The 23,999-nt window shown below is 40.9% G+C and overlaps 4 protein-coding genes across 4 annotated transcripts; all 4 read right to left on the bottom strand.

Moving 5' to 3' along the window:
- Positions 1–971: 971 nt before the first annotated feature.
- Positions 972–1,595, bottom strand: MELLADRAFT_101096 (uncharacterized protein; the record flags this gene model as incomplete). Its single annotated transcript, XM_007403525.1, has 3 exons — positions 972–1,342; positions 1,400–1,513; positions 1,574–1,595. The coding sequence occupies 3 exons, from the start codon at positions 1,593–1,595 to the stop codon at positions 972–974; spliced, it is 507 nt and encodes a 168-aa protein (XP_007403587.1).
- A 4,251-nt stretch (positions 1,596–5,846) lies between these two features.
- MELLADRAFT_51280 (uncharacterized protein) lies at positions 5,847–6,284 on the bottom strand (the record flags this gene model as incomplete). The annotated part of the gene is made up of 2 exons (XM_007403524.1): positions 5,847–5,910; positions 6,010–6,284. 2 exons carry the CDS (start codon positions 6,282–6,284, stop codon positions 5,847–5,849), a joined length of 339 nt encoding a protein of 112 aa, XP_007403586.1.
- Positions 6,285–6,712: 428 nt separating this feature from the next.
- On the bottom strand, positions 6,713–7,835 carry MELLADRAFT_54439 (uncharacterized protein; the record flags this gene model as incomplete). Its single annotated transcript, XM_007403523.1, has 5 exons — positions 6,713–6,822; positions 6,885–7,022; positions 7,097–7,286; positions 7,370–7,556; positions 7,642–7,835. Coding segments are annotated over 5 exons (772 nt in total), but the record flags the coding sequence as incomplete, so codon positions are not given.
- Positions 7,836–20,491: 12,656 nt separating this feature from the next.
- On the bottom strand, positions 20,492–23,556 carry MELLADRAFT_76271 (uncharacterized protein; the record flags this gene model as incomplete). Its single annotated transcript, XM_007403522.1, has 9 exons — positions 20,492–21,126; positions 21,194–21,241; positions 21,325–21,547; positions 21,606–21,877; positions 21,949–22,031; positions 22,109–22,560; positions 22,653–23,215; positions 23,477–23,520; positions 23,552–23,556. The coding sequence occupies 9 exons, from the start codon at positions 23,554–23,556 to the stop codon at positions 20,825–20,827; spliced, it is 1,992 nt and encodes a 663-aa protein (XP_007403584.1).
- Positions 23,557–23,999: the final 443 nt, after the last annotated feature.

The following is a 23,999-nucleotide window of genomic DNA, read 5'->3' as shown; positions in this document are numbered from 1 at the left end:
TCAGGTATGTATCATCAGAATCAAGGTTATTGGAACATGTTGTATGACTTTTCCATTAGCTCGTGTTCGCCAAGGGTTTGGGAGATCAACTTGAAATGCTTCGTCTAAAGTATTACCTGAAAATGCAAATTCATGTTTTCAGCCCATTATTGCAATGGAATTGGACACAGTTAAATGAAATCATACCACCGCTTTTCAACACCCCACAATCCTTCAGTAATCTACCATCATCCAACACTATCTCAGTATAACACCTCCTGAAATCCTTCACTTCAACAGTTCTGTATCTATCTGATTCAAATTCAGGTTCATCTAGCATCCACATTATTATATCACCAGTATCTTTATCTTTTGAGCTATCTATTCTTAGACACTTTGCCATGATACCTTTCTCATTCTGAAAGAAAAAGATTGGTGCTACAATACATCCCTCTGAAAGTTGAGCTGGCTCATATATGTAGTAATGGCTATCTTTATATTCAATCATCTGCACTCTAAGTTTCTTTGACAACCCAGCTCTCCACTTCCATGATTGTGATAGCCAATTCACATTACCGGTATCAGCCGACTCAGGAATGCACATCAAGTGTGGCCGTACTATAGGATTAGCTAACTCCTGTAAGTAAGCATATGGAATCATTTATGGATCAATAACTCGTTCCATTGTTAAACTTAATAAGATCAGAAAACAATAACTACTCACCTGCGCCACGATTTCTTGAATGTCCAAGCTAAAGCAAGGATTGCCAAGGGGGCTTGTATTCTGTACAACGTTGAGTCCCAATCGTTTGCGAAGATCATTACAAATTTTACGAACTGATGCCCAGTTGGGTATATTAATCCCACCTATCTTCACTATCACTCGAGTTATCTCATAGTCTTGACGGGATGTTGTCCTTCTCACTGAACCCATGAACAACAGACCCATAAGATGCTAGAGTTAGATTGCAGAGTCAGCATCATCATGCAAATCATGGTAATGAAAGCAAGTTAATTACCTCTTTCTTTTCAAAAGGGTACCATTTGTTTACTTCTTCATCATCATCATTTTCCAAAGCAAGAGGGATCTCCTCTATTTCCTCATCATCTTCTTCACTGTTGATGCTGTCGTGGTCGTCATCATGGGGAGGTGCAAGGAAGTTTTGCCAGTTGAAAGGTCTTAGATCCTCTTTGTCAGATTCGTTTCCAGTTGGACTGGCAGCCTGATCTCGTAAAGCCTGAAGCCAAGCTGTCATATCAACTTCATTGGCCTCATCGATTTCGTCTGCTGGTCCAGCATCAGGCACATGAATATCGTCTGCAAGCGCATCCCACCCCACATCATCTGCCACCATCCTACGATCTTCAGCAGTTAAACCAGCTACTCAAATATTCCTTTTTCTCTGAGCTTCTTCCGCACCTTTAACTTTGGATTTGTGAGTTTTACCGTTTGAATGGCCTGCTTTATCTGTGAAACCCCGACCCTTGCAAAGCCGACATTGGAATTTGTTGCTTCCAGGTAGTTTATCGAAATCTATCAACAGATCAAAAAATAAACTTCATTACAACACATAAATCACATATGTTAGCTTACATTTATCGGCTTCTGAAGCCATCTTCAAGGTACTCAATATAGAGGTTTTCTTCAAGAAAGACTTGTACAATATGGATTGTGAGCTTTATCTTTCAGATCTGGATGATTGGAAAAGGAATGTTTTGTTTAAACTGACTCGTTCTTGCACAGGATTTGTTGATTGCTTGATTTCCCACAGTCCTCTATTCTATCAATCTTACTTTGTTCAAAACTTGCCACATCAAACTTTGTGTGGTTTTTTTGAATGTTATTTCAATACACATCTTGAAAAAGTGCAGTACAAGGAAATTTTGATAATTAGGATCGGCAGGATGTTCACGATTATTTCACTCCTTGTTTCAAGGAGTGAATATCATTTCTGTTCATCCACATCTAGCTCAACATGAGCCAAAGGTTGGAAAAGTATCCCATATGGATGCAAAGCAAGGCTTAAAATTGATAGAATAGTATTTCCAAGGCATGACAATTTGGGGGAAAGATTCAAAAAAAGGAAAACAAGCCAGTGCTTGAGAAAATCCATTTTCAGGGGGGAAAAAAATCAAAACTAAAGGTCATCGATACCCATGTTTTTTCAGCCAAATTTTGTCATCTTTTTGCGTGCCTCCTCTGGATAGCCAGCCCAATACAGTTCTACAATACTCTTCCCATTCCTCATCATCCTTCTCACCACGCAAGTTGTTGACTTGACTGATTCTTTCTACCAAACGTTCATTGATCTGACAAGCACAGCCAAAGCGAGTGACTTTTCCTCTTGATGGGACAACTTTGGCATTTTTGACATCGTAAGTCTTTGCTGCCGAAGTGTGGTGATGAATGTGGCTGGCCCACAGTGCCTCAACAACACCATCACATGCATCGTAATCAACTGTGATGTTGTAGTCGTCCAAATGAAAACTGCCACCAACAACATTTCCTTGATACTCATCGTTTTTTAAAGAGTACAGTTTCCCAGTTTGGCGATTGATACGTGCGAAAAAACCAAAGGCATACTGAGTAATATCGTTGTCGGTATGAGATGCATTGACAAACTCGTCAAAGGTGACAGCGATGTTTGAAGCAAAGACTTGCACATTAGGTGAGACATAAAATGATTGTCCGGCCCAAGAAGGTGCACCAGTACTTGCGGCAATTTCAGCATTAGATTTAAAAGCATAGGAGGATAATCCAGAAAATCGTTCTGCAAAGAAGTCCTCAATTGCTGGGAGATTTCCTTGACAAGTGAGATCTTCTTGCATTTTCCAAAGCTTTCCACCTGTGGCTGCATTGAAAGCATATGTAGCTGAAAGAGTATGTCATTAATATTGATGCTTGATTGAACATAATTTGAAGAGAAATAAGCTAACCTGCTTTAACAAGCCGGTCAAATCCAGGCCTGAAACCAGCACAATACATCTTGCCATACTTCTTTCGATCAGCTTTAGCTTTTTTGGCAGCACCGTTTGTCTTGCAAAGTCCACGTGCTCGAGCGTGTTTATAGACAGTTGAAATTGAATGGTTGTACTTTTCAAAAAGAGCCACATTTTCAGGAGTTGGCTCAACAAATCGAAAAACCCCTAATAATTGAGAGGTGTCGGCATCGAGACAAACAACCGTTCCATGATAGATTCTAAAAGGAGGATTTTCAAATTTCTTGAAAAAGAGGAATTTTGTTTTGGGTGGCAGACCATATCTTTCAGTGAGCTCAGCAATCTTGGCACTTCCATGGTTGGGTGGTGGGCGATCTTGTTTTTTTTTCTCAGCATTCTTCCGTTTGGTACGATTTTTGCGAGAAAGAATGGTACTCGGAGACTTATGTTTAGGTTTCTTAATCACTTCATCCATTATTTTAAATCTGTGACACTTGCTCAAACTTTAGCTTCAGGGTTATGCGTCGAGATGAGCTCAAGGTTCGAAGCAGGAGTCTTTGCAAGTGTCACAGCTTAAAACAATGGATGGAGGAAAAAAGCACCTAGAATGCTCTGAACAATGATAATTGGGTTTAGAGGGTGATTGAGATGATAATCAAAAAATCGATGAATTGATTCTCGTGATAGAAGAAGGAATAATTGAAAGATAACAAAACAATGATTTGAAGGAGAATAAATTCTGAATGTTAGTTGTTGATGAATATTCAACAAATGGGACAAAGATCGTTCCCACTCGAAAACATTCTCTATGACTGGGTCAATCTCAAACTGGACCGAAAGGGTCTTGACCTGAAACAACTGTGCCTGTCATGCCCACTCGGTCAATTTTCAAAACGCCCTAACTCCTGGACTTGGTTCCCTGGTTTGTGATACAAGCCGCGGAAACCCTTGGGATTGAAGTTCTTGATCCAAAACGCAGATTGCTCAGGGTGCCCAAGGTCACCTGCTCTATACGGCTACGATGAGGTCCTCAGGTGATCTCATCGTGGGCAGAGCCGATGCGATGTTCACGCGGCGATCGACGTGGCCAACGTGAATCTGTTCACCACGGATCGCGACGTGATTGTAACGCGGTTTCACCGCTGCTGGCTGCGACATCGCATCCATGCGATTCAAACTCGCACAGCGTTCAACATCGCTGGGTTCCACCTATGATTCAAGTCGGCAGCTCTGTGAAATTCACGTAGCCCTTCACCGCACCCTGGCAGCCCTCTTTCGCTCAAAGGCTGCCCCGTGGTGTACCCAATAAGCCATACTCTGGCTTAACCCATATTTTTCCAATCTATATTTATCATGGGCGGGAAAAACAGTCAAAAAACCAATAGCTCTTAGCATTCCCCATGATCCTTAGATTAGACTCACACTGCAATCTAGTTAATTATTGGATAGCACCTTCATCTCTTCATCCCTAGTCCCCGTCGTGTACTGGTTTATAACAAAGCCTCACATACCAACGAGTTATGTGGTTTTATATATACATACACAGTGAGAAGATTAGGAGGGCTCAGGTCAAGATTTTTGCAGCCTTGTCCTAAAAAATTGGGAAAAGTTATTGACAGTACCAGACTGTAAAACATTTTCCCAATTTGTAAAAAAAATTGTGTTGCCAAGCAGCAAATTTACACCAATTTATGCAAATTTGCTGATCAAAAGAATTTGGGATGTCTCAAAACTTCTCCCAATTTTGTAAAATTTTGTGTAAATTTTATGATGCAAATTTTTACAAATTTGAGAAACGTTTTTGATGGTCAAAGCAGTAAAATAACTTGACTTGAGCCCCCCCTATTTCTCACCATGATGCAAAAGTCTGTAATTTTATGTGACTTTTTCACCAAAGTGGGTGTTTGATGTGCTTATCCTCAAACCACCAAAAAATTGGGCTCAGAGGGACTCTCTGTACTGTTCTGAACACCAAACCTACCATACATAAGCATAAAGTTTTGGAGCAAACATCACCATATACAAAACCCATGCAATCAGAACCCAAGAGTGCTCCAGTTGAGGCTTGTGACCAGATTTCCAATATTGGCGGACCTCAACTCTGGTCAAACCAAAAAATCTCCTAATTCCAATGTTTTTCATCACATACCCCACCTGGAATAATTGTTTGTACAGGGCCCAATCACCACTTGCATGGGGCTGGGGTAACCATGTTGGCTGGGGTTGGCTGGGTCGTGAAAGCAAACTTGAGCGTGGAAATGCTTTTTATAGATTGATACATTTTGATCCTAACCCAACCCTCAGAGTGTATCTTGATATCTGGTCATGAATGTTGTATCATGCGTGTGTTGAGGTCAAGTCACTCATAAGTATCAGCTCTTTTGCTTTCCTCCTCGTTCAAACTGTTTGATGCAACTTCGACGAGGAAGAATGACTAAACCGGGTGGAGCATGAGCTTAAACAACTGTTCTGATATGCCTATGGAACAATTGTTTGGGTATAGATATGTGGCTTCATTTTGTAAAGATGATCAATATATCCATTCCAGCATCTCACATATCAGTCTCAATATCTTCTGGATAAGCTAAGAAGTGATTATGTTTTTACATCCTCGCACCTTCGCGCATGAATCAAAGATGTGGAACACCCTCGAATGTTGGATGTCAACAATTTCACCGAGACGAATTGATGGCTTCGGAGGCTGTGTCCCAAGCAGAGGGCGATATTTTGATGTGTTATGTTGATTCTGTGAAACGGCACAGTACTGACAGCAACAATCGAATGAAGAGTGATGGTGGATTGGTAAGTCCCATCTAGATTACTGCATCATATCAATCATCACAATCAAAATGTAGGTATACAAAAACTTATAAACAAGGAGGTAAATTAGAGATAAATACAAACGCAAAGCCTTTTCTTGCCAGTTATCAAGTAGGCTTAGCGGTTCCTTCTTCTATAGGGTGACTCAGTTTATGACTAGCTTCAAAATATCTACCAAAGATCGAAAAGAAAGACAAATCATCAGTTCATAGATACAAATGTTTCCGCTCAAAAGATTGATAAATCAAAGGATAAAAGAAAATCACTAACCGATTTGGATGAGAGACGCTTTCAGTTTGACCTACACCTTGACCTTTTTTAACTCCATATTTCTTGTGATGAACTTCAAAAACACAAGTACAAGATAAATGATAAAGAGAAGATTTATTCCAATTTAAAATATCTTTAATTTCATTTGAATTTGAATTTAAACCATAAGATTGAGTTAAGAATTGAGTTAAATTCATTGGAGTGAATTGTTTAAAAGGACAACCATGTGAATCGGATGGACCTGCTCCATTTTTGATGATTGTTGTACATGGCATTGGTTGGTAATTTTTTCGACTTCCTTCTAGACCATAATTATGTCGAATACCGTATCGATAATCTTTACGAAACTTGTCATCAGAAACATTACAAAAAGCTTTTCTCCAAAAGATGAGTGCTTCGTCTACTGGTAAGCCAATTCCCTATCGAATTCATAGATCACCGTGACCGCATGAAAACAAAGTCAGTGAAAAATCCTTGTAAGAAAAGTCATAGATAGATCCGAGAAAGGGATTCGATAGGAAAAAGAATTTGAAACATTACCTTTAAGAATAAATTAAATTGTTGTCTTCCTCCATATTTCAAATGTTTGTCTTTTCGTAAGATATTCCATAAATGTCTCATACAAGGTGGGAAATGTTGTTTTGCGAGATCATCAACCATATCTGATGTAAAGACTGTACCATCAGGATCACTTGGATTCCTTGCAACGTACTGTGAACCAGAGATTCCAGCTAAGAAGTTAAGAGAAAGATGTTCCAGTACGGGTAATAGTCTTGAGTCTTCGTCGAGGTCGGGAAGATGCTTCGATGTGATCTGCGATGGATTCAATTTGATCAGGCTGAGATATCAGGAGATCAGGCAGAGAAATTACTTACTTCCAATGCTTTTTTCAGACGAGATGAAAACTCTTGAAAGATTATAGAAGCCTGATCTTTTGAAGACACGTATGCATAACCAGCTTTCAAGTATACCTTTCTTGATGAAACGAGATCTGGAACTTTTGTCCAACGAACCTGTGTACAAAAGATGCAAATGATCAGTCATTGAAAATTTAAATGCATCATAATTGACTATGAGGAAGAGGTACCTTGTAATATGTATCTTCATTAGGATCTTTCATCATTGTCTTGATATGTGTTACTTCGTTCTGATCAACTTGTTGCCAATCGATCTTTATAGAAGGAATAAATTTGATCCTTTCTAAAGTGTCTTCTGTCTCAAATCTGAATTTAAATAACAAAGTTTCAGCATTCACAAATCGAGATCTAAGTTCTTCACTGTCTTCGAATCAAACCAAATTGAAAAAAAGATATCAGTCAATGATTTAAAATTGATAAGATAAATCCAAAATGTTTCTTACGATCTACAAAAAGCTAATCTGAGGATATAATGAGAATAATGATCGATTTTTCTTTGTGAATCTAAATCTACAGATTTTGCTGTATTTGCAGACAATGGTAAACATTCTTTACATCTATTTGTTAAAATCGGTTTAAGTTCTTCAAATGATCGATTTCTTGATAAACCATTTTCGATTTCAGCCAAAACTAATAAATTGTCAAACAAAAAAACCATCTATGAGTTGTTTATTCGAATCATCAGTCCTTGAAATTTCAGATTCTCTTTGCTTACCTTTAAGACGATTTATAGCCCAAGTTTCGAATTGATCGATTGTGATGTCAGTAGTAGGAGGTTGAGAGTAAAAGTTCAATCGAGTTTGATATTGTAGTGTTGATAAGAGAGGATCATTGAGACTGTTGGATTGAATACCGATTCCAAGTTCAGCACGAGCTTTTGAGTTGAACATAGTCTCAGTCTTGGTCTTGATAAATGAAGTTGATGGAAGTGGCTTGACTGTTGGATTCGAAAGCGCCCACCGTGAAGTTTGAAGGCGCGACAAGTTCAAGTACATGTCACGTGATCATCCTACTACAACATGTTACACGCGAAGTCAACGATTCACAAGAAGGAAGATGGCCAGATTGAAAGCTAGAAGAAAAATGTGTATGACTCTTTCCTATCATATGCTCATCTTCAATTCACAAGGGAAATTTCGGGAAAGCTCAAGGCACTGGAAAGATATCTGGGTTTGCGATAGTATTGATTACACATTCTTGACAAAAGCATATAGGAAGGTATATATAGCTTAATGATAACTGGTCATGAGTGAGGAATTATGAAGACAAATTGAAAATATCACACTTGATTTGAAGACTACTAGATAGGTAATAACAGAAAAAGTTTTCACATTAAACCTCCGAGTCCAGCAGGCTTATCAAGCTTGGCCCTTTTGTGGTGTTTGATCTACAAACTCCAAATTCTTTCCCAAGATTTGGAGTCAATTCCTATATTTTTTGTCACAAACCTTTTGAGAAAACAGGTAAATTCCAACAATTTTTGCCACAAACTATGAGTCATTCACAGTAAAGATATCACATTGTTAGTGAGATGATTGTGTGTAAGTGAAGTGAGAAGGGTTTGAGTAGATGAGTTATTTTGCAAACAAACAACATTGAACACACACACATATATGTATAGAGAAGTAAATGAGAGAGAAAAACAGGAAAACACTAATGAGTAGAGATCTTACCTATGAGTCATTCATGGTAAAGAAATTATGTTGTTGGTGATGTGATTGCTTGTAAGTGAAGTGAAAATTGTTTGAATAGATGAACTATGTACTCACAGGAGCATTTTATGAGAAAAAGAGAACACTGCTAAGAGCATCAGCACCGGGACCTGTCACCTAGCAAACAAAACTCAATTGGGAGCCTGTACAAAGGGTGGTTGACAGAATATGAGGTGTATAACCAGTCTCCTGGCAACTTGTAAAAAAGGAGAAACTTGAGGCTGAGCAAAACAATGAAAGATAAATTATCAATAACCCGCTGTGGTCCAAGTTTGTGGTGATATTGGTGGCAGAATGTATTGATAGAACTGATTGGAGAGGTGAGAGGTTGGGCAGTGCTCCAATCAAGCGGTGAGAGGTCAGACAGTGTTCACCTTTGGGGGCTATTTTGATTATAGTCGTCCAACCATTCCTATGAGGTCCCATCACATTTTTACTTGATGAGCAAACCATACAAGCGGTTTACTAGGTTGGCTGTTGGTGCCTTGGATTTCTTCCCACACCATTGGTAAAAACAGTGTATTTTGCTATTTGGTTGGTCCAGTGCTGGAGAGTATAATCAGGACCCTGGAATGCCCCTATAAAGGGTAGTGATCTAAAAGAGTCCCTTTTTGACTTCTGTGGAGTTGAAAATTATGGGATTATATGTGTCTCACTTTGATTCTGCCCATTTCTGCCCAGTTCTTTTTGTGATCCATGCCAGCCTTTGACAGTCTCAAGAAATTCTGAGGAAAACTTAAGACCCTCTTAGGGATATGGGTGGAGCCAGGAACAGACTTAGCCATTTGGCAGGGGTGGGGATCTGCGGAAGTCAAAAAGGGACTTTTTTAGATCACTACCCTTTATAGGGGCATTCCAGGGTCCTTTATAATCATCTCTTTCTTTCTTTTTAGAAAAGAAGAAACATATAAACAAACTAAACCATCTTACAATCTTGCAAGAGTTTACTGTACAAACTGGATTGTGATCCCATTATATGTCAGACCATTACACATTGGAATCTGGATGAAGATGAACAATTGATGTTCAGAGGATGTTTCTGGATGGATGACAGTAATGCTTAATGTGGTGGTAAACCAAGAGAGTCTAAGATGACATGAATTCTCAATGTGGGTGTGTGACTATCTGACCCTTCAAGACCCATCAGACAGTCAGTCATATTACACAAAGAGTTAATATCACACCCAAGGATAGACAGTAGCGCATAGTGACATATCAAATCAGACAAGAGACACATATCAGATAGAAATCATAACAACATATCATAATACCAAAACCAAAGAGATCACAATTTGTAACACCATAGCAACACACAAATCAATTTGCCAAACACTAACTGAAACATGGGTAAAATTTGAGGTCAAATTCAAACATCTTTTGTCACAAAGCTCAATAGTGGCATTCCTGGGTCCTATGCAATCACATAATTTGGGTGGAAGACATTTGGTATGCATTTTGACTGGGTATACTATTCAGTTGTCAGATTTGGCATTAAAGGGAATCAAGATTAGAGATTTTTTGGATGCACAGTCTATGCAGTATGCAATTGCATGGACTGGAGTGTTGTGAACCAAGTTCATGGTGGTCAAGACTCAAGAAGGTACAAAATACTGTTTACTTGATGCCAAAAAATAATCACTGTACCAACTTTAACCCATGATTTGGTTCTCAAAATAGGGTATATACATATGGGCAACACCTGTTTTGGAAGAGATGCCTAAATATGGCTGGGGCTATTAATGAGCATCATTTCACAATTACCTTTGATTTTAACACTTGTACAGAAATAGGAAATATTAGCCTGAAGTCCCTTAGATCATGCCCAATGCACCACAATTTGTAACCCCATACCAAGCAGGCATGTCACATACAATGGGGTCAACACAGCAACAGATACAGTACTGATATTATCCCGGAGAGTGCTAATTTATGATAATAAAAAGTTGTCATACCAGCTCTGGCCTCACTTTGATTGGGGTTTCCCCTTGAATATGGGTAATTTGGGACAATGTCTCACATCCCAAAAGATGCCCCTGGGCCAGAGATATTGATCACATATATTTCTTTTTATACACCATGTGTGATACTCAAGATATACATATGTAAGTATCTGGCCCAACATGACATGAATACTCCTTGAGCCTCAGGGCAAAAAGTAGGAAAATGTACATTTCCACAGCTAACAGGTATGCTGAGGGTCTCAGATGTGTGGCATCTGATAGCCTGTATCTGTGCACATCTTTTGCATATGTCACAGGTCTGGTACCATGCTAGACAGCTTTACAAGGTGATGGTATCCAAAACCATTGTTTTGTTGGTATGATCATTTAGCGCTCTCCAGGGTCCTGTACTGATACTGTACCTATGGTACCAGTATTGTACTGGGCTGGTGGTACTGCAATGTTAGCTTGTACTGTACCTGAAGCTGTCACCACATTAGGGGTCAACTCACAGTACCACACCTGGATTGTAGAGCAAGTATGGTACTGTACTGGTACTGCCAGACTTAGCTTGTTACAATACTGTACCATACCCGGACAAGTACTTTAGAGTACTGTATCTGTACCATTGCTAGTACCACAAAATCTTGTGGCATCAAAAAAATGAGAAGAGACCCGTTTTCATAATATCAAAACAATAAACAAGTAAAAACACAAGAGACAAACATCACCAAGAGGATAAAAAGGACAATGAGCCAAAAAGGATAGAAAAAGAGGATACAAAATAGGAGAGGTATGACCATAGGGTTGACCCTGCCTTATATGTGCCTTCCAATCATTTGCCAAAGAATGGTTCATGGCCTCAGTTGCATTTGCAAACTTTGCCTTCATTTCAACACCTTCAACCAACCACACACACCCGGAGACCAGCCATATGATGGGTAACAGCAAGAGGGAGCTGTGGTCAGTGGTGCAAACATTGGTGGCCAAAGAGAATGTTCTGCCAATGGCACATGAATGGCACATGCCATAGGGTTGATTGCCAAGTTATCTTGTGCAAGGTGGGCAAAAATGGGATACTTCTCCTCATTCACCTGTGAATAAGATAGCCATCAGTCACTGGTCAAAGGGTTCCAAGAACACCTACTTCCAGCAGAAAAAATAAAAATCTGACACTTTTCACCAACACCGCCAACATAGATGCCTTGGATCAGGAGATCCAAGGTATTGTCAGATGAAAATCCTTGAACGGATCTTATCCAAGGTTTCTGTCTGAGGTATCATTATGCGCAAAAGATTACCTCGGATCAAAACCTTGGAAAGCTCCTGTCTGAGGTTTCAGATCTGAGAATGCCTCAGATTTCCCAATCTGAGGTCAATATGTTGGCAGTGCAAATTGGACCCAAATTGTGAGTTTTTTTGTAGCTGATTCCACTCTATACAGCTATTCCAGGAATTGGTGTCATGGTTGTGTTAAAGTAAAAGTGTAAATGTTACAAGTCAGATTTCACGATTTATGATCTTTCACAAATATGTATTTCTTTCTCATTTCTAATACTTGACATGTGTGTGATTGTTACGCTTGCAAGAATATTTGTACTTGTTTTAAACCTAACTATATTCATCCTGTACAGTTCATATACCTGATGGAGCAGCGGATTCTGAATTCTTCTTTCCTCATCCAAGTTAATCTCATTACTTCTTGGATGAAGGTGAGTAATTCAGTTTCGCGGGATAGGTTTTAGATTCAAGGTTCTCATTCTGAATCATACCAATCCCTGCTCCGTCAGGTAAGTCTCTTTAATGTTTTGTTTGTTTTCATATTAACTTTTAGATAGTTTAATCATGTGATGGAATAATAAAGCTGATCCAAGTTAACCTCATTACTTCTTGGATGAAGGTGAGTAATTCAGTTTCGCGGGATAGGTTTTAGATTCAAGGTTCTCATTCTGAATCATACCAATCCCTGCTCCGTCAGATTTGTAACAGGTTGCACCAATTCCTGGTCTTTTTCCCCCCAGCGCCACCAGCAAATACAGGCGGTGGGCCGTGCAGCGGGGTGAAGGGCAGTTCAGCCCTGATCCGAGAGGTACCCATACTCAAACCCCGTAATTTGCATGTGAAAATTTTTGCCATGTGGATTTTTTTTCCCACATCCAAAACATTCACCCTTCCTCATCATCCATTGCACCACCTGCTCATCCCTAGGTTTATTTCTCCCCTTTAAGTTTCATGGAGAGAAAACCCTTGTGCTGAATCTTCCGCAACCTCATTCTAGTGATGTGATCTCCACGCGGTCCATATGACGTTGGCATCAAGGTCCTTGTGGTGCAGCACCTCCGCACTGGTAAAACAATCAAACAAGTCTGGAGGCTGTTGAAGTCCCCAGTCAGCGCACAAACATTATCCTGTTGGCACTCCTTATATTGACGTACCTACTTGGTAATTCACAACCCTGAAGATTACCGTTGCCTTGAAAGAATCACCCGTCTGGGCAACAAGGATCAAGATTTTATGTTGTAATTACTGGACAGCAATCCAGCTCTGTATTTAGACAAGTATTGATTCACGGTTTATCGATGTACCGGCAAATGGGTTGTGTTACAAACCATCACAAGTGACCCCAAGGATTGACTCCACCTGACCCGCAAGAGAGCTAGTACTGTGCACCCTAACCAGAGTCCGTCAAAGAGAGCTAAGTACCTATATGCAGCTGGTGCTCTGAATCCCAACATGCTTGTGTTCCTTGGTCAGTTTTTTTTCTCCATGATGTTTTTTAAATCAATACTGCATAGCTGACTTATCTATTGAGCCATTCAGACAAGTGCTTGGTTCAGGAAAGACATCTTGGCAGGATGTCTGGCCGCGCTGGAAAAGGTGAACGGACAACCCGAATTCCTTGGAGTCGTGGGGGAAACGGTACTCACTTCTACCAGCAATCTTCCAAGGCGGTGTCTCAGCTCTTGACTGCCAAGAAGGCAGCTACTATCAAGGTGACTTTGAGGTATTCCTCAAACATTGTTTGGTAAGCTTGTTTTCTCATTGATCATACCCATAATCTTGTATACTGACTGGTACTTTGCATAGTTTCCTATGATGAACCCATACCCGCAGGCAAACTCAGTGCTAGTGATGGATAATGCAAGGATCCACAACGGTGGACGGATTGATGAACTTGCTGAAGAACAAGGCATCCACATCTTGTACCTCCCGCCATACTTGCCTGATCTCAATCCAATTGAGAATGCTTTTAGTGTGCTTGAGTACAAGTTTTGACACACCCAAATCCTCATTCAAACCGCCACTGAAGACAAAATTGATGTGATGATGGAGACTACTTGGAACTTGTTTACAGCTCAGCTCATGCACAAGTTACATGCTGTATGTGGGTACTGGATCTAGGAGTTTTATTTGAAATGTCTTCCTCTTGCCTTGATAGAAATGAATATGCTGTCAAGCCTTTTCATATCCCACTTGTTCTAGAAAGACTTACCGTGCAAAGACCCCCATCAAAGATAGAATCTTTCTGGTGAGAGTTAAGACTGGTCTTTTGAAATGTTCCAAAGACAACATTTTGCAATTTGACATGTTGCAAAGTGGAGAGATATGTCAAAAATGAGTCAACAAGATTGAAGTTTGAGATAATGCACTCAAAAGACAAGACTCCAGTTTGTCATCTTGGAAAGTTAAAGCCAGATGTCCAAAAAAATATTCCAATTGTTTGTGCAAGTGACATAACACACTGAGGGACAAACAAAAAAGGCAACTTGGGTAGAACTCTGCCCAACCTTATGAATTGCAAGAGTCTCAAGATGTCAGGAGGCACATTCAGGAGATATGAAAGTGCAGTTGAGATCACATATCTCATTTCAGCATGTAGAGGTTTTACAAGCAACAGCGTTCACCAGGCATGACTGGAACAAAAGAAGCGCAACACAAACGTTTTAGGTGGGATATTGACTTATTGATTGATTAGGGTTTGCACTAGACCAAAAACACAAGAGTGAAGAAACATGTCACAAAAGATTAAGAAACAGATGACAACATCCAAAGTGTTCAAAGATTGATTTGTTTTGATCACATAATTTGGTCTTGAACATTCAAAATGAAGAGAAACATTTCCAATAAAATCAAGAAGACTCCCAAGCAGATTTCAGTGATTGGTTATACTAAGGAACAGCCTTGTAAAGGTCATCAGCACAAGCAAACACTATCCCCATACTTTGGAAACTTTCAAACGAGTATGTCTTGCGGTCCAAAGGACTACTAAAATTGTAAATTCCTTTGTCATTTAAGATGTCCCAAGTTTTCCTCATCTCCGGCTTGATACCCGCAAATATGAGGAAGTCTTTGAATTAAGGGATCTCGGGAGGCGGCAATGATCGAGTGGTATCAGATGTTGCAATGACAGGCGGTCCGGGAACAGGAAGGGCTGGTTGAGAGGGTGTAAAAGTGGCCAAAGGGAATGGCAAAGGGAATGGTTGTGAGGGCGGGAAAGCACCCAAAGGGAAAGGTGCACCATAATAGTTATGATACACCACCATTCCTGAAGTGGCATTTGGCTCCGCGGGTCCTGGGTTAGTTCAACCATTCAGCCGGGGGTTTTTTTTTCTTGTATTTGGCCAAGGGAATCCAACAGAAATCTGGTCACTTGGAAGGAGGATTAACCTCATTGACACCAGCAACACCTTCAGCCAAGTCAAAAGCAAGTGATGATGAGCCAACCAGGAAATAAGTGTCACTGGGGAAGCAAGAGAAACTCACGCAATCACTAACCCACATGCGTATGCACGCAATGCTGAACACGACACAGAGATTTGGGTCTTTTGGATTCAGCGCTTAGGTGAAGTCCTTGGAAAACCGTCCCCACAGTTTGCAAAAGTGATGCTTGCCATTGCTCAAAATTGTGGACCATTCAATCAGGGTACACGTCAGCTCAGGTGACCTGTGAGGCTAGCAAAATCAAAAAAGAAGCTTACCCTGGCTGAGTTGTCTGATTCCGGGTGAGCTTTAGAATCAGAAGAAGGTACCTTAGGGGCAGGGGCAAGACTCTTGCACACAATCTCTAAGTTATGTTGGGCGTTCAAAGTAAGTTTAGGGTTTTTGTGGTAGATTTTGAATCCCATGACTGTGGTTGCAAGGACAGACTGAGTAATGCCAATGAATTCTTGAAAACTATCATTATCATCAATGCTGATCTTGGTGGCCTTGTGGTGACGAGAGCCATATATGACTCCCTGAATCTCAACCGTATTGGCATGCCAGGCTTTCCTAAGGGATTCGGGAACCCCATCAAGTCTTTTGTTGCAGGATCTGAAAAGGCCAGATCTGAATACAGTGAAGTGAAGATTGGGTGTTGTGATGACAAACCTATGGGGGACCTTGGATTTTTAGTTCTCAAACTTGGGAACTATGGTCTTACAAGGCGGTTGAGCTTTCTTTTGTTTCTTCCTGTTTGAAGCATAAGGCTCGGGCTCTTTGGGAACTAATGGTTGACAGAGATTGAATGAAACTTGGAATGTATGTGTACGCTTGGTTATGTTGGATTCATTAGGTTGCAAGTCAACAGGACAAGAAACCGGGGCATCAGGGATTGGTTTTGGGTCATCAAACATGTCTAGAGGTATATCTAACAATCATGAATGTCAGTTTGACATCCTTGAGGGTAAATGGAAAAGAGAAACAATCATGTACTTACCATCATCTTTGTCTTGGTGATCAAGCATATTGACAGCTAGATATAGACCAGATGAATGTCAGTTCAACCTTCATGTGGGTAAAGGAAACATAGAAACAATTGCTGACCATAATCTTTGTCCTCATCATCATCTTCCTGATCTAGTTCTACATAGCATGAATGCCAGTATATAAATCATTCCAGGAATGAAACCAGTGAAACATTTGACCTACCATCATGTTTGTCCTTGTGGTCAGAGTCCAGGTCAAGCACCGTAGCTGACCTCTTCTTTGAGGAACTAGCTTCACAGATCAGTTTGGCAGCAGTGGTAAACGTTGAGCAGACAATTAGAGGAGAAAGAGCCGGGGTTGATTGTGAAGAATCGAGTGTGTCACAGATCAAAGGGTTGAGATGGGGGTTCAAGGAAGATACCAAAGAAGATTGTGAGCCGGAAGGGGTGAGGGCGCCAGAATTGGTCACTTTGTGGTTGCAGTGAGTGTTTGGTTCCTTTTGCATGACAGAAGCGGTGGGTGAATGAATGTTTGACCAAACATAGAACCACTTTCAATTGTTTGGGTCAAGTTGATGGACCATGGGCTTGGATTGATATCAATATCCCGGTGAATGTGGTGGACAAGGTTGTAGGTGTCATGGTGGATATGGTGGTGGATAGATATGGTGGGTGACTGAACGGGTTTTGCAAATACCCCCAAACAAAAAAAGACGTCCGGTACAGGAGGGCATCCGATTGAGCCGGATATACAAGTCCACACCCCTTTACAGCTGACACTGTGCTGCACTGCACAATTCCTGTATTTGCCGGTGGCGCTGGGGGGAAAAGACCAGGAATTGGTGTGACCATGACACCGATTCCTGAAATAGCTGTACTTGACTTGACTATGATGTTAAGTACATAGCTAATATGTGAAGCCATGATATCTGCCTGTATTAGGCCCAAATCAACCCATGGTTTGACTGGTCTGGGGTTTAAATCACGACCACCAGGATTGAACACTCTCCCAAACGGAATAATGTATTTTTTTGCAATAATTAATTGGCATTTATATGACAAATCAATTATTCAAAAAATGAAACATAATCCCAATTGTGGGAGTGTTTAATCCTGACAGTGCAATCGCTTTTGCAAATGTGCTTGTATGGCTTCATGAGTACTACTACCATTTCTTGGTCCCTCTACACCTGCACAGGACACAGGAGATGAGTTTTCCATGGGAAGACTGATCACATTTAATGCAGTTTCTGAGCCAAACACAGATAAAGCAGAAATAATGCCTAAATAATACATTTTGGCTCATTGGCCGTGTTAAATACAATAAAATTGCAGGACCTGGGGAAGCTCCAGGTTCTTGCAGACCTAAAATTTAAAAGAATGGATTGAGGGCTATTGAGGGTCAAAAAAGCCCTGACCTACCTATGAAAAAGGTATTTTTGTTTTTTTACAAGCCAAAATTGTTTTTTTTTGAATTTGGACCTACCGACGTGAAAGGTATGGTTTTGTCTTGGGTCAAAAAAGGACAAAAACACACTCTTATGAATGTACATACCACCAAATTGAACCTACCAACACAACCCAAATTGTTCAAGCTCAATTTTTGGGTTTTTACTATGTCACAGGGCATCAAAAAGGTCATTTTTAGTGGTTTTAGGTCAGATAGTTTCCTTGGAGCTTTCTGGGGTCCTGAAACGGCCCCTTGTTTCCCGTGCTGAAGAGTTCCAAAATGGACATTTCTAGAGATGCCATGGCATAAAAAATACCAAAGTACCTGCTCAACTGACCCAATTCTTTTGGCAGGGAGCCAGTCAGAGGGCTTTGGGGATAGAGTGACAGACTTTTCTCCCAGTTGTGAAACCTCCAGATCTGTGTAACTTATACCACATCCAGGTTTCTTGAAGTGGTGAACCATCTCATGGAACACACTTGTTTTTCTCTATATCTTCCTTATTATATTGATATCTTATTGATACCCTTTTCCATCCAACCTGCTTCCTTATCTGTATGCCAATTCTGGCCTTACACTGTGTGGTTATCTTGTAACTTGGGATGAGATTTTACGACAAAAGTCTTGCCTATCAAAGGCAGACCTTTCTTTGTTGCAATCCAATCTGCAGCTTGCTCTTTCCTTTCTCACTAAATAGTACCTTCTGCCTAATCCTTGCCTTTGTATAATACTTATATCCCTTATTCTTGCATTATAAGCCTTACCCGTGTTAGACTCTCGGTGCTTCTAAACCCTAGTACATAGATTCACAGTGCGTCAAAAAATAATTTTTTAAAGTGGCGCAGTGGATGGTATCCGCACATCATTTTCCTTTTCCACATGTGCTTTTCTTCATTTTCTTTTCTTCTCTCAAAGTCAAAGTCAAAGCCACACCGCCGCATAGCACGTGACACACACACATTCCACCACTTATTCACCCGGCTCAGCCTTCACTACGCCTACAGCCACCTACCCATCCCGAATCAAAGTTAAAAGAGGTGAGGGGGCTATGTAGACTCACCAAAGCAACAAAGTCACACGCATCTTGCACGCTTTGAGTGCAGTGTAAAATCAAGGTCCCGCGCTCACTCTTGAGTCCCACGCTGACTCCCGAACGTCAGTTGCGGGACTTTGTGGAATTTACTTACAGTCGTTCTCAGAAATGTTGGAAAGTTGCAAAATCTCGAGCTCAGCCCGAGCCCCGATCGCTACCCGTCGAGCAGTGGCTTGCCCGGCCCCCGAACCGACGGGTAGAGAGACCTCCCAAGCCCGTTCGGGGGTCCCCGAACGAGTTTTTTTTGAAAAATTGTCTGCCCGAACCCCGACCGGGTTCCCCGCCGGGGACTCGCTGGCTGGACCAAAAAGGGTCCCTCACCCAGGTTTGAACACCGGACCGGGTCATTTATCGATATTGATGCCAAATACATCGAAAAAAAGTGTCCACTTGATGTTTAAATTGCACTCAGGGCCTCACATCACAGCCATGGCAGTGCTGGCAAGGTTCCCATATGCTTGGTAGGGCCTCCCCTGACAATGGACTAGGTAGTTTTTACCTGTGATGGAGTGTTTTAAATACATTTTTTACTCGTCGGGTACCCGGCGGATAGTATTTTTTTCGATTTCTACGCCCGACACCCGACTCGCGGGGATCCCCGATCATCGGGGGTTGTAGAGCCTCCGCCCGAATCCCGGACCTATCGGGGACCCCGTAGGGTCCCCGATCGGGGGGCTGGTCCGGGGCTCAGGCTGATCTCGAGCTGAGCTCGGGGTCCGTGCGCTGAGCAGTGACACGCAGATACAAACACTGACAAAAACTTTGATTTTGACAGGTATCTCAAGATGAAAATTCGATTACTTTCCATCATACCTCGATGACCAGACTACTATCTTGCCAATGGCCAGGCTAACGGACCAATGTCTTCAGAAAAACGGTGAAAACATACGATTTCATGGTTAAGGGGTTGTAACACGAGCTGAGGATCAGAGGAAGGATGGCATGGAGAGGACACAAGGGAGTTGAGGTTGGTGAAAGGGACACTGATCTCCACTCGACAGCTGCCATGACTTTTCCGTGACACATGTCATGAAAAAGTCGCCTCCTCGGGACCACGACCTCAGCTCGAAATGTTGGATTTTTCCAACATTTCTGAGAACGACTGTATGCACCTCTGTACAGCCGTCTCTCCCTTGTATAACAGTGAAGAATTGGTTGAATACCACCTTTATCGAAGGGAGACGTGTGTCTCCCTTCGTCTCTCCCCATCTCGGAAATTTTCTCACCTAGATACGCCGACTTTGCCAAATTCCCCTAAGATTTATGCCCGATGTACTCGGACATCACCCTTGTCAAACGGGTCCGGGGCATATCACCCATATGCGGTATTACCAACATGCCAAACGATTCTTGATTCTGGGAGAAGATAGTAATACATACCAGACATCTTACCACAACCGCACACCGCTCGAAAACAAAAAAATGGCTCGTCGAATAAACCCGCACCACGAGAGGTCATCCAACTTTTGATTTGTTTCTTATCGCGACCGCACAACACCGCTCGAAGACAAGCAAAGGAGTTTGTCAAATCAACTAACACCACGAGGGGTGACTAATTTGTTTCACTGCCACTTCAATTTCATTCAACTTTGTATTGTTATTGGAAAACCGGTTATTTCTTTCACGAGTTCAGACATGTATTTCCTCACAACTCTCAGATCATGACAGTGAAATTCATTTTTTAGTAGAGACCAATCGATTATTGACATTGCTCGCGAGTCAGCATGAACAGAAAAAGAGGAAACAAATGAGCAGAAAAGAAAAGAAGTAAGTAAATTGGGCCGATGAAAAAAAAAAAAAAAGTGCGAGCTAAAAGATCAGCATGACCTAAAAAACAGCACTTTGACCCATTGAAAGGAGAAGAGAACATGAAAGAGATAACACAAGATATAAAAGAAACGAATAGAAAGAAACAGTTCTTCAAAAGAAAAGAGATAACATGAGAGATAAAAGAAAAGAACAAAATTAAGCGGTTCTTCAAATGAAATCTTTCTCTTTGTATTGTCATTATTATGATTATTCTTCTTCTTCATCTTCTACATCAGAAGAAGAACGAAGTCGTTTTCTAGCCAACGGGGTCGAGTCTGTTGATACCGACGAGTTAGGGAGTCGACTGAGCTGGATCAAATCCATACGCAAGTCCTTTAGGATCATTCGCGCCTGTGGGTTGGTGAGTGCATTACTTCCCTTTTGAGAAGTTGTCCACTCGATTTGAGAACAAGCACCTGGCAGAAGGGTGACTTCATAGCCCCAACCGCTGAGGGTTTCTACACAATTTTTCCTGGGCCATTTTGTATGTTTTTCATTTGAAATCTCGCCTGATTCAACAACATAAATGTCAGTTAATGTGATGTAACATTTATGCTGCGATGAAAAAAAACTTACTAAGCCTATTTGCTAGCAGTTCTCTGGCTTGTGTTTTGTAGGATTTATCTACATTCAAGGTGACAGTTTGCCTTATAAGCTATGGAATATTGATGTAAAGATAGAGTGGAAATACAATGAGAGACACATACCTTTTTCTAATGAAGCGTCAGTTACAAGTCCCACTTTCCGTCCAAGGATATATGATTGAAGATTGGTAACACAGTTATCTCGCGGATTCACACGTTTGGTCGCATCGTGCCATCTCAGAGCCCCCGGAGTCGCTCGGATCAGTTGAAGGGAACCATGAGCGACGTGTGTTGACACTAGCATGATAAATCCCTCAAGATGATAAGTATTAGCCAGCCGATGCATCTACAGCAAGGAAGCAGTCATTAGTATAGTTTATTTGATATGTAGGCTGTGCACTTACAGTTGAATTGACATTTTTCAACCACTTAGTGACTACGTCCTGATCCTCGACAAAAGATCGAGACTTTTTGCGCATTGGGATGGCTGAGTGATCACCATCACCTGGTTGGGCGGAATCCCCACCGTCTTCGTCGATAGCTTGCTCTTCCTCGCCTCGCTCAATGATGACTTTGAGCTTTGATTTGGGTTTGTATTGATCCTTCTCTTCTTCTGTGAGTTTATCATATTCGGACTTGAGGATCTTGACAGCTACACCACTTTTAACACCCCCATCTAGATATCAAAACAGGATAAGCGAGTTTGTCAGCCAGAGTCCATATCAATCAATATGATACAGTACTTACGCTCTCGGTAAACCGCTCGGTTTTCGGGTGTTTGAGTGAAGCCATGCCAACGATTGGGGTCTCGGAAGGACAGCTTGTGACCTCTACAGGAACAAGCAGTTCAAACATATCTATCAGTGAAAGGTCTGTATAATGAAAACTCGAGAAACGAAAGACGTACAGGTATGTTTCAACAGCTGACATTTTGACTCCTCTACCAATACAGTTAATTGCTAAAGCTTTGGTCATTTGCTCGTGGAGTTTCCGAAAGTGTATTTCATCATCCCCTGATAATGTCCTTTTGCCAACTTGGTTGGCGGAAACTCGAAGCTGATCTAGAGACTTTTGTTCCATTAATTCTTCGGCGCTGAGACCTTGATTTTGAAGGTCAAGTCCATGATTGTAGGCTGTGTTTGGTAAAAACCCGTTGAGAACGTTCCGAGTTGATAAAGTCGAGTCCTTGGCAGCATCAACACCTGTCTTCTTGGATGTTGATTTGGTTGTTTGCGAGTCTGGAACGGCAGGAACAGAACGAACAGAACGAACAGAAGTATGAGAAGGTGGATGTTGAGAGAATGTTGAAATTGTGTTCATCGAGGAGGAGTTGTGCACATTTCGAGATTGTGGCTCGATCTGATTGAGATTGAAAGCTTGATGAGGATTGGATCAATCTTGAGGTATAGCTTGGTTATTGGTAGGTCGGGGTATTTGATTATGAGAGAAACCATTATAATCATGTTCAAAACACTGAGAGAGATCTTGATTCGGGTCAAGAGTTTGATGATGTTGATGGACTTGAGCTTGATGTTGTTGATGAGCTTGAGCTTCATAACCTCGATGAGATTGATGAGATTGATGAGATTGATGAGATTGATGAGATTGATGAGATTGATGAGATTGATGAGATTGATGAGATTGATGAGATTGATAGTCTTGATGAGCTTGAGCTTGAGCTTGATAACTTTGATGAGGTCCTTGAGGTTGAAATGTTTGATGTGGTTGAAGCATAGAATTAAACCTTTGATGCAAAGGATCTTGATGTGCTGAATCGATTGCCTGAAAAGGAGGACGAGCTGGATGCATTGGCTCCAAAGGTCGAGAAGGTGTGAGATGCTGATGAGGTTGAGGCGTTTGTTGGAACGGTTGTTGAGGAAAACGTTGATGTGGTTGTGGGATTTGAGAGTCCATTGTGCGATCAGGTGGAATGAGAAGAATGAGTAAACTTCAAAAATCTTAGGGATTGTAGAACACGAAGGTTGGTTTTCAAGATACAGTTGTAAAGTAGCAGCTTAACAAAACAAAAAGCAACTTAAGAAAACAAAAGTTGTCCTAAGGCAGAGGATAAACACCTAATTAAGTTAATAAAACATATCAAAACTCGCCCAAAACCTGCAAATTTGAAATAAAGAAAAAAAATCGAAATGACCAAGTCCATCTTTCTTTGAAATGGTATAAACCACTAAAAATGGTATATCTCAACCAAAAGTGCTCCAAGCTTGATGATGAAATAACAAAAGTTTCTCATAATCCAATTTCATAATGATCTTACTATGAGACTTTTCTGATAATATTGCTTCTTGAAGGCCATCCAGACTAAAACATGAAGTTTTAAAATGGTACACACCACATAAAAGTGTTATAACTTTGTCAGAATTGCTCCAAAGCTCGTGATGTGTTGATGATTAATTTTCAGAATGAAAATTCAGAATGAGTTTGATAAGCCACCTTAGTCATAATGTTGGTTTCAGATGGACATATATGCAAAAATGGGAAGTTACAAATTGGTACACATCTCATTAAAGTGATGTAACTTGGCCATCATTCCACCAAAGTTAATAATGAAATGACAAAGAAGATTCAGAAAAAGAATCATCATGAGTTTAAAATCATACATTTCTCATATTGTCAGTTCTTCAAGGAGATATGTGTGATTACATGCAGTTTTGAGATTGTATAAACCACACAACATTGGAATAAATCAGTCAATATTGATCCAGAGTGAATTATGCATTAATAAAAAATGTTAAAAGAAAAAATTAAAAAGAGTTTGATTACACGGCTCTCTCATATCG

This window comes from Melampsora larici-populina (assembly GCF_000204055.1).
Source record: "Melampsora larici-populina 98AG31 unplaced genomic scaffold MELLAscaffold_1, whole genome shotgun sequence".
Lineage (NCBI taxonomy): Eukaryota > Fungi > Basidiomycota > Pucciniomycetes > Pucciniales > Melampsoraceae > Melampsora > Melampsora laricis-populina.
Note: the sequence above shows the minus strand (reverse complement) of the source record. Positions and strands in the feature narration are given on the sequence as shown.